The sequence below is a fragment of the Rhodamnia argentea genome, chromosome 1 (genome assembly GCF_020921035.1).
Source record: "Rhodamnia argentea isolate NSW1041297 chromosome 1, ASM2092103v1, whole genome shotgun sequence".
NCBI classification, from domain to species: Eukaryota; Viridiplantae; Streptophyta; class Magnoliopsida; order Myrtales; family Myrtaceae; genus Rhodamnia; species Rhodamnia argentea.
Window position 1 is genome coordinate 4,365,680 of NC_063150.1, and position 11,183 is coordinate 4,376,862.

At 37.4% G+C, this 11,183-nt stretch overlaps 1 protein-coding gene and 1 non-coding gene across 4 annotated transcripts; both read right to left on the minus strand.

The window, feature by feature from the left end:
• Window positions 1-3,187: 3,187 nt before the first annotated feature.
• LOC115748725 (probable ADP-ribosylation factor GTPase-activating protein AGD15) lies at window positions 3,188-9,522 on the minus strand. Of its 3 annotated transcripts, none has more exons than XM_048282605.1 (9): window positions 9,066-9,522; window positions 7,704-7,762; window positions 6,467-6,557; window positions 5,428-5,482; window positions 4,978-5,068; window positions 4,686-4,887; window positions 3,880-4,051; window positions 3,646-3,733; window positions 3,188-3,253 (listed from the first exon to the last, which is right to left on the minus strand). In XM_048282605.1, coding segments are annotated over exons 1-8 (723 nt in total). In that variant the 5' UTR covers window positions 9,117-9,522; the 3' UTR covers window positions 3,188-3,253; window positions 3,646-3,731. The 3 variants fall into 3 exon arrangements, with proteins under 3 accessions (XP_048138562.1, XP_030541183.1, XP_030541181.1); XM_030685323.2 differs by having other exon boundaries at window positions 3,188-3,333; XM_030685321.2 differs by having other exon boundaries at window positions 3,188-3,336.
• A 1,022-nt stretch (window positions 9,523-10,544) lies between these two features.
• TRNAF-GAA lies at window positions 10,545-10,617 on the minus strand. Its single transcript has one exon. It is a non-coding gene; the product is annotated as a tRNA-Phe (tRNA).
• Window positions 10,618-11,183: the final 566 nt, after the last annotated feature.

Genomic DNA, 11,183 nt, shown 5'->3' on the forward strand with positions numbered 1-11,183 from the left:
TGGAAAAGTACAGTTTTTTTTTTTTTTGCGATGACAGTAAAATATCATTCTTTTTTGTGAGATCGAATTGATTTTTTTTTTTTTTTTGTCTATCAAGTAAAAATTCATTTTTTTATTGTTGGGTCATTTCGTGGGATTATTTTTGTCCTAAACGGATTGATACCCGTTTTTATTTTTATTTTTAAGCATCCGGCCGAAGACCATGTTTTTGGGCCTTGGGCCCACCATTTTGCATCATAAGCCATTTCGCCTTTCTCAGTTGGGGAGCCCAAGCAAAATCTGAGCCCACTCATTTTCGAACCTCCATCTCTTGACAAATAAGTCCGAATCCGTTAACGTATCCAGTTAGACTCACCGTTAAGATGGGTCAACTGCAATATATTAACTACCCAACAACACATCAATTCTCCGATGTAGGATTTCTCTAACACAACTCATATTTACATCTCAATAAATAAAATCCATGCCTTCGTTTTGCTAACAAGTCTACGTCGTGGACCAACTTCTAATTTTCAAAGCCGCGGGATGAATGTGGGTCCTGTACATTTGGAGCCACGAGCATGTACGAACAATCTAATGATGGTTAAAACTGATTCTCAAAATTCGAAAACAAAGCTGCATGAATCTATGAAATGGCTCTTTGCAAATTTTCTGACTTATACATCTTGAACTTTTTCAGCTAACTAAAAGCCATGAAAAAAGAGCAAAAAAAAAAAAAGGATATATAAAATCGTACGTAATTCTTTAATAACTAAGATATCTTTTTCCATTTACAAAGTTTGAGGGGAAAGTGATACTTAAGGATCGAGCATCTTTACCTCTTTCAAATAGGAATGTTCAAGGTTTGTGTGGAGTAACTTTTGATTTTTACTTCTTACTTGATCAAAATCTTGCAACTCACACAATCCAGAACACTGGAAGTTTCTGCAAACTTATATTTGTGGACAAACTAATTCATATATGACTAGACCAAAAATAAAAAATATATGTTCATATATGACTTTTTGCAGTTTAAATAATATCTCGTGTTTCGGCAAAAAAATTCACTTTTACTTTTACCCAAATTCAAGCGAACACGCTTTTGATTTCCAAGCATTTTCAAAGAGATTTACTATGTATATGTAGGTCTCAACTATAATTTTTTTTTTAGGTGGGAAAGGTCTCAACTATAATTAACAAGGCCAAAACTCCCCTCTCTGGGATTGACTTCACATGGACAAAATGCAATAGACGAAACCGTAAATTCACTTTAATGTACTTTGCAAATGCAAACTCAGTTCAAAACATCCCAAGGAGCTAACTCATTAACGGCAAATGCTTTAACTAGGATTAAGTTGTTAGATGCAAGCACAATCTTCTCATCCCTAATGGTTTAATTTAATTGAACCATTAACACCCCTATAGTGCTTTCATAGCCTGAATGAACAGCACATGTTTGGTAGGCAATTTTGTTCAAGTAAAATCCCCAAGAAATGGAACAAGTATAAGACACATGGTTGATGGGGTACGACCGACTAATCACATTGTCCGCGTGATCTTAAATTTTAGAAACACTCACTCTTCATTGACTTTCTCATTACGTGTTATTGATAATTCGTATATTTTAAATATCGACACGTTGCGGTAATGAAGGTGAATTACATTACATATCCATTGTCCATGACTAATTGATTCTTTTGATCTCCGCTTAGTTTAGACACAAATACGAGTTTAGTTAGTCGTTCATCTACTCATTGTTCGTCGAGACTTATTTGCACGAGCATAATTTCAAGGAAGATTGGTACCTTTATCCTCTCGAAGTTTTGCTACTTTTATCTCAGGCTGTGGAATAAACATAAAAAAAAAACAATTTTGATTCTACATTACATACTGGTTGGAGTCTTTCCTTGCTGTAGATGTAAACTAACCACGTAAATTGTCTAAAGTAAGGCATTGAGGCGCCACTCATCCCGCCATTTTACATTGCGGAAAAGCTAAACACAAATGATAAAGGGATAAATGTGCCCATAATTATACCTATGCTTTAGTTATATAAGTACATATTGTTGGGGTGTGGTTCATATTCCCCATCGATAAGATAATATCTTTTTCTTTTGTAATTGAGGGATGTAACGAGAGATACAAAGTGCTAATTATAATGAAATCCTTTGTTGGACGTAATCCTAATTTAAGGGTGCACAATGATAAAAGCTTGTGTCTCGATTTTTTTTTTCTCACTATTACGCTTTACTTCGTTGTGATTGTGCGTTGAATCCGAATACATATGTTGGAGCAATAAAAGTGCCAGATCGTGATAACCCCAATACAGTAGAAAATATGGCTGGGTTATTGCTGTAGTTACCAAATCACTTACTGTGACCCATTGTGGTGCTCTTTATTAAACAACAATAAGTCCTCCCCAAAGAAACAAGATGAATTGGGAATGTACCTCCGTGGACATAAGCTTTCGAGGATTCTTCTCTTGGTTGTCTGAATCACGTTAATTATTGAGTGTTCTTCTTCTCTTCTTTTATCTCTCTTTTCTACATGAACATTATGAACATAATATAAATAATAAGGGACTCTGCTAGTGTGATAGCATCTTCTGCTAGTCAAGTTTTTTTTTTTTTTTTTTGGGTAAGGTGCTGCTAGTCAAGTTTGTGGTAAGCTTTTTTGACAAACTCTCTCCCTCGAGGATTTAATGGATAAATACTTCCTAGAGCATCATACTGTTGGGAAAATTTGATGATGAACGAATGAAGTCAGATTTTGAGGCGTGAATTCACTTTTTTTAAAGAATTATTTGCTCCTCCACGTTGCTTATTGTTATCGAAAAAAATCATCCAGGATACAACAAGTCTCAAACAAGAATATGAGATAATAATTCTAATATTTCTCCAAGAACTCTCAAAGGAAAACAATTAGAAATTAATGGCTGTATTTTTGTTAGATAAATGAAAAGAGAAAGATGAAAGTATTGAATACAAATGTTGAATATATATACTAGCGAGAATATGTTCGAACGGATGCAATATCTCAAAGGTTGTAAGACACTTAATAACCGCTAGCAAAAAATAACTGCTAATTGAACAGATATGATAACCGTCAAGTGGGACAAGGCACCTCTTCATTTGTTTTACAAACAAACCACAACACGTACTCCATCATGCATTAAATGCCACTGACCTACCAAACGACTAGCTCCCGATCAATCCCGAGTCGTCAGCAAGTGAGACATCATCTTTTCTTTGAAGTACCTGTCGTCGAGAAGGAGCTGTACATAAAGGAACATAATGGAGGATCCATCTTGTTAGCCAAAGTCCGGCATGACAATTTTGTATTTAAACAGCAATCCTGCTGTGAAATGAATGAAGCAGAAAGAACATTGTCAATTGCAGGAGTTAATCTTCAAATGCAATCAGTTAACGGTTCCTTCTATGGGATGCTATACACGGATAGCATGAGAAAACCGAATTCGAAATGTGCTGTGGGGGCACTAAGGTGATGCATAACTTCTTACTGATCAATCAAGGATGGATGTACACAAACTAGAAGATTGCAAGAAGTCATGCCTCCTGCCTAAGAAACACATCACTCACTACTATACCTCCTACTTCTGATGATTTTGTAAAGTATGTAAAGAGAAATGCAAATTTTGTTTCATACCATCTGGAGAAAATGTGTCCCTTGTCCGATTGATAGTCCTTTGAATTTCTACATGGACAACTGCACTACCCTGTTAAAGGTTATGCTCCTGGAAAGACAAAAGAAGAGATCAGCTTTGATAAACTCAATCACTTCAGCTAAAACCGAATATGGTTTCAATGAATAAACTCGATCACTTCAGCTGAAAACAAACCAACGCAAGCAAAATTCATTGGCAGGACATGGAATTCTTACATTCAAATTTTGCCCAGCTTGAAGGAGTTTTGGAACTATGGTCTTGTAATGAATCACGAGAGTAGAGCAGGCTGAAGAGATCCACTTTCCCGTCAATCGGTTTTTTGGATGCGTTAGACTCGCTCATCGGGGGTAACTTGGCCGTTCCATCGTCTTCCATATCTAATGAAAACTGCATCGAGGAAATTAAGGGCAGCAAGCAAGATGAGTCTTGGGGCCAGTAAGCTAGTCAAAATGTGGATCTCAAGATACAATGGGGAAAGCAGAAATGGAACCTTTCACATTGGTTAATATCATCATTTGGCTAGTTTTGGTGAGAATTGCCAAGTAAGAGATGATTGTAGTCTCATCTTTATTTTAAGTTTGACATTCAAAATGTACACCAGATCGAAGCAAAATCTAGGAAAATCAGAAGAAAATACACTGGAAGGCACAAAAGATGGAGAAGAGGGAGAGAAGTTGGGCGCAAACTGATCCACCAAGTTAGCTTATTGAATGTGAGAAATTCAGAAAAGAGTTAGATTGAATCAGGAACAAGACCAAAAAATGAAGAGAAGCAAATACTTTGCAAAATTAAATCAAGTTTTTTTCTTGTCCTGTTGAGACATCGTTTTTTTCCCTACACAAGTTGAGATAAGTCAGTTTGACTGGGGATTCGAATCCAATTCCTTCCCCCTTACCCAGCCCAAGGTTAGGTGAAGCATAGTTTATAGGACATACAAAGGAAGCCCGGACAGGGTTAATGTTAATGAAAAAAATAGCAAATGAATCTCTTCGGAAAGATGCTAAGAGGAACTTCAAGATACCCCTCGGTGTCGTGTTGGAGGTGGAGCTGCTGGTGCCACGTGTGATGTGAGAATCTCTTCTTCCAGAGAAAAGTTTCTCATCTTCTTTGGTATGCAAGCTTTTGATCCACCTTCTACAGGCTCATTGGCGACATAGCACACATTGATGTCTTCAAAACCTGGCTGAGTTGCATCTTTTGCAACCCATCTTTTCTCCTCGTACCTTATAACAAGCAAGCAGGTTGTAAGCAAAACAGACACAGGAAATCAAATTGTTTGTTAAATTCATCACAAGGCAGAGCAGGATATATACTTGATATGAATGAATTTCTGAATCTCACTTCTGTCATAATCTGGTGGAAGTTCTGCTTCCCAGTAATTGTTGGACCTCTTGTTTCCCATACCTTTAGCAGCAATTCACAATAAGCAGGCTATAAATATTTTTGTATATAAAGCAATGGAAAGCAACTTAACTGCATGAGTAAACCACAAAGAAAGGCTGAAGGACAAATGGAACTAGTCTGTGAATATGATTAACTTAATGAAGAATATAGTTGGGTTATTTACAAGCTAGCAACGAGAAAAGAAGCATTTCACTGACCACTTGACCTGTAAAAAGTAATGGCCCATTTCATTTTTACTCTTGCTCCTTGAGAAAATCACGTCATTGTGCTGCTATCTATATTTTTTCGAGTTTGACAGGAGGACTCCGACAATGCAATAGAGTACATTGAAAAACTGAGTTGACGGCAAGTTTTCTTACACTGCATAAAAGCAACCTGTTCTGGTAGCCATGTATCCAAGGTAGTCGATCTAACCTACTTGCAAAGAAAAAAAAAAAGCAAGCCCATCATCAGATAATGTGCAGTAGTCAGACAGAAAAGATGATTAGGACAAGAACATTAACAATATCATGACGACGAAAATCTCTGTATGTTTCCAGAGTTGGAGGTTGCAGTGTGCTGCTGCTGCCTGTTGCAGCTTGCGGTATATCCACGTTCAAGCTCCACTTGAAAAGATAAGGTTTGAGGAGAATCAAAGAGGAGGTAAAAGGACTCCATATCTTGATGCATAATTTTCTTTTGTAAATTGACTCCTAATACAGATCTGGAATTCAGTAGCATTGATTTAAGTTCTGAAGGATTACTACTTTATGCAAGATACTTGGCATGTGGAGGAAAAACCACTCAGTACCAGCATTTCAACAGCAATGTCCACAAAGCACACAGGAATCATCAGTGCGGCAAAACCATGTGACAAAGGCGCCTGAATGAGGCTCAATTTCTAACTTTCATTGCGTTCCATTCAATGTGACTAAATACAAACAAGAAGGAGCTTATTGAGCACCCACAATAGCAAATGCACAAAGCTTTACAACTGAAATGTCAAGAATGTATCTAACAATGACTACAGTGTTACTTCACTAATATTAGAGATGCATTCCCCGAAGCTAGGAGTTTAGGAAAATGATGACTTGGTTCGATATGGACAAGAAGGAAGGGAAAAAAGTTACTGCAAAAGAAAAGTGCGCAGGACACCAAATGCCTATCATGAGAATAGAAGCAACCATATTGAAATCTACTGGGATAACCTCTTGTAGATTCTAACCACCTTGAAATCTAATACTGTAAACAGCGACTTAATCCAACAAAAAAAGAAAGATTAAAAAAAAACAGCAAGCTTGTCTGTCGTCCATCCAAGGGTGGTTTGAAATTTCTATGTTATTCTTCAAAGCATTGTTTGCTGAACTAGAGCATATCATCAAGTAAACACATCAGCGAAAAAGAATGGTAGAATAATACCTTTGAAATATGTACTCCAAGACTCCGATGGATCCCAGAACATTGCATGCATATGAAAATTCCTAGATTCACACTTGCCCATCGAGGAGCCCTGGAAAGAGTTTTATTGCATCAAGTAAAAAAGATGTATTTTAAAAGTATTCGATATGCATATCATACCAGCTAGAACATCATGGCTCAGAATGTGAAGTAAAATGAGTACGTGTGTCGAACTTGGCGAAATGAATAGAAAGCTTATGCGCGCAAAAAAAACTGAGCAGATTGCCAGGTCAAAAAGATATTGGATAAAATGAATTTCTATGCAAATATCAACTATATCTACAATTGATGGGAAAAATAATACGAGAAGCAAAAGCTCCAACCTGGGAAATCAAGTACAGTATCTTCCATCTAATAGACAAGTAAGAGAGATGTTCAAACAAATAGACAGGAATCAAGCTCTGTCCATTTAATGTCAGCAATTTCATCAGAGGAGAGTTCTATATAGGTCTATCTAGTGCAAGAGCAATTGAGATGATTCATGAAAAGTTCTCTTCAGGTAAAGCCCTAACTAAGGTATTCTAAAGCTACTAACATGGGTTGCAAATAACTCCTTTTTCGAGCAGCTTTGGCCAGCTAGAAATCCACTTTACATCTATAAGTATAATCTATCTATCGAATCTAGGTTCGAGAGGCAAGCACAAAGGTCCTCTGTCACTGGAATATGTGATGTGTTGTATACTAGCGACCAACATGACCTAATTTTCTCATGTAACGGCAATTGAAGCTCCAACAGTGCATTCATTTTCATCCAAACAATGTTCGTGGTGAAATGAGAGAAAAAAATGCATCACATGTTTCAAAAGTAGTCCTGAGAGTTGAGAATGGAAAGGTTAATGAAAGCAAAGCAATTTGCAATATCAAGACTTCAAAAGCACACAAAAAGATAATGCAATGGTTTCCATCTGAATGCTGTCTAGTGCTAGAAGTCCACGTAGCGTGGTTTCAACCTTATGGAAATGGATACCTTGAAACTAGTTCAAATTGGTAATCTGGGAATTCAGAGACTGTTATGTGCTAAATATGTAAATCAACATCCAAGATGGTTATGCAGTTCCTGAGTTTGAAGTATACTTAAAAGACCAAAGATTCAAATCTTTACTAGAGGAAATCTTATGACATACGCATTCATGCTCTGGCAATCTGCACGCAATCACATGATATACACATCACAGTCAAAATTGGTTGTACGACATACTTGCTCTGGCAATCTGCGCACTCCCTATTTTCCGGAAGTTTGAGAAGACCTTCGAGTATCTGCACGTGACCATAAAGAAATGATATTATCAGTTGGTAAGATCAACTGAAGAGCAAGACTCCATTTCTGTAGCTGCATAGAGTAGACCCAATTCAAGAATCTAAGCCGTTCATATGTAATTCATGGATCCACAGTTCATGTGCAATTAGCCTGGTAGGAAAGCTAAAAGCGGTCGATTGGTCCAGGGCGGCAAATCCTTTTGATTAAAGATAACACCAACTTTGATAACATCATCTCATTTCTCCTTCCTAAGGATCAACTATACTGTTCTGTTGTTCTTCTAATATAACACTAGCTGATAAAAGACTAGAAGTGATCCCTCCCTCGACACCCAGCACTCAAAGGCTACTGTACCACCTAGACACATTGACCATCCACGATAACAGGCGCTAATCCTTTTGATTAAAGATAACACCAACTTTGATAACATCTCATTTCTCCTTCCTAAGGATCAACTATACTGTTCTGTTGTTCTTCTAATATAACACTAGCTGATAAAAGACTAGAAGTGATCCCTCCCTCAACACCCAGCACTCAAAGGCTACTGTACCACCTAGACACATTGACCATCCATGATAACAGGCGCTAACAGAAGTGACACCCCTGCCTTCCTTAACAACTTAAATTCAACTGAGATGTATCATGTCTAGCAGAACTGACTTTGTGTTTGCTCACTCTTTATGTTTTGGGGGACCTCGTATCCGCAAAACAAGCATCGGCAACTCCAATCATGCATGTGCCTTCAAACTAAACCAGGAGAAGCCACAGTTGTTTTGGAGCTTCCCAAATGAGCGAACTTGAAATTGGGAACACAGGAAATATCTCCAGCCTTTTTAAGCTGCTAAACCTAGCTCCCAACCACATTGAATAAATGGAAACAAGCAAGGACATTTTGGCTAGCAGGGAATTGGGCATTATACATTTTGGACTAAATCACAAGCGTCCAGACAAAAGAAAACCTACTTGACATTTCATCTCGTAATCGAAAGAATTGCAGCGAAGCGACAATGCCAACAAAAATTTGGGCTTGGACTATTCTTGTGGCTTGTTCCATGGAGTCATTTTAACACGATTCAACATCTTAGAAGAAAATGACAAATCGTACTAGCATATCGGAGGTTTCCTGCCATCCTTCTCCCAACTCTCTCTCTCTCTCTCTCTCCAAAGTACAATGGCCGGCCTCCACAACAGTCGAAAACATGTGCAATTGCTCCAGATGAATACCGATTCAAAAGACGAAAACCATGAGAAAGCAAAGTATCGGAAGAACCGATTAAGGATGGAAAGGGGGGGTTAAGCGACCTTGGTGTGCCTGGCGTGGACTTCCTTGGTGACCAATGCCTTGTCGTTCATCGTTCGGTCGTCCGGGTTGCCTCCTATTCACCTCTCCTCGGCGATCGGATCCAATCACTCACAGAAAAAGGAAGGCCAATGATGGAGATTCCAGATTCATCCCCTTCGCAAGAGAGGAGGAGGAGGAGGAGGAGCGAGTGATCGAACCGGATCCCCCACGGAAAGAGGAGGAGAGAGAAATGGGTTAGAGAGAGAGAGAGTCTCTCCCTATCTTGTGTCTGTGGATGAACAGAATGAGAGGGGAAAGAGACGGTTGAGAGTGTCCTGGAAAGGAGGTGGCCTTGCCAGCTCCTTAACTATTTCTCATTCTTCTTAGCGAGCGACGCGTCCTTTTGGCGGGAACTCCATTGTCAAATCTCTCTCTCTCTCTTTCTTTTCCGATGTCAACGAGGGTGGCTTGGAAACAAAGACGGACCTTGTATGGAATGGTTGGTTTGAACTTATAAGCACCACTCACGACAAAAATCCGAAGTCAGATGTAGACATTCCTATCGTTGCAGCTCCATTGCAAATCCTAGCAATATCATAGCAGATAGAATTTTTTTTTTTTTGGGGGTTAATTTTATGATTGATAAATTGCAAGGTAAAATATCATTCATGCTTATTTTCAATTTTTTTTTTTGGTTGAAGCTTATTTTCAGTTGAGGTTGTGTATAAATGGCACTCAATTTGACACCCACCATCATCCAATCTTAGAGTGGTTTCGAGAAAAATTAAGCTACTTCAAGATTGTATAACTTTTATGAATAAGGTAAAGAGAATATATTAAAAAATAAATCTTTAATAAAAAAAACAGGTAAAAAATAACGCCACCATGAATGATGGCAACTTCGCTCTTAGCCGTCGTGATGATCAAGACGGTCTTTGTGTGTGTGCGTGTTATCGCTATGTGATGGTTGCTAAAAAATTTTTAGATGACTGCTTGTGACCTATGCGTAGCGTTTGTCATTGTTTGCACAATCTCTACCTCTTATCACCACCACTGACTTAAGGTGTGTGGAGCGGTCCCAAGGAATGGTCACTACCATTGTAATTGAAAAAAAAAATGCTTAGGTTTTAACTTAGAGTTATTGAGCTAAAAGATTTGAATTAAAAAAAAAACAAAGAAAATTGATGTTAGGGGAGCAACATATATAATTCTATGTGGAACTTTCATAAGATATGGTGCAATCGCAATGGTCACCTAGATGGGTCATGATAAGTGTGCGATTGTAAAATATTTTGTTCTATCTCATGTATATTACATCTAATTAAAGAATTCCGACAATGAAATGCGTTGGTAAAGTACATGGCAAACAACTAACTTATTTTGGTCTTGATGTCATAATTTTGCCTATCCTTTCTATGCCAAGGATCCAAAAACATCGAACAGGTAGACATAAAATAAAAATAAAAATAAAAAGAAAGAAATCACTGGTTAAGCGAAAATGCGGTGAGCGTGGATCGAACACGCGACCTTCAGATCTTCAGTCTGACGCTCTCCCAACTGAGCTATCCCCGCTTGACGATATTATTGGTCACAACAAGACATCTAATCCTAGTTTTTTTTTGAAAAAAACTCCACAGGAACCATTAAATGAGTCTACTAAAGATAAATAAGTCTATACCGAGTGCTAGCCTAAAATTAAGTTTGTCAAATGCCAAACAAAAATAAATAGAGCAAACATGAATTTCGAGATACAAAGTTATCCCCTCAGTGTACATTTAGAAAAAGAAACGTAAATGATGAGATTATCCATCGTATTAATGTCTTTCTTGTAAAGTCACGATCAAATGAATTTATATAAATTAAAAATAATTCCTTCCTTTTTGTATTATTTATAGCTATTAATGTTTTCTAATGCATTGCTTAATTTAACCAATTAAATTAGACTTCGTTTTCTGATGGAATATATATATATATATATAAATTAAATTTATAATGGATGGTAATAATCAAATTGAGCAATCCATTAGGAAACAAATATATTAAGTGACTGTCCACAAATAGATACGATAATATCTTTTTTTAAGTGGAGTTTTTTTTTTGTTCGAAAATTTAAGTAGAGTAGTTACTAATATGTTTTT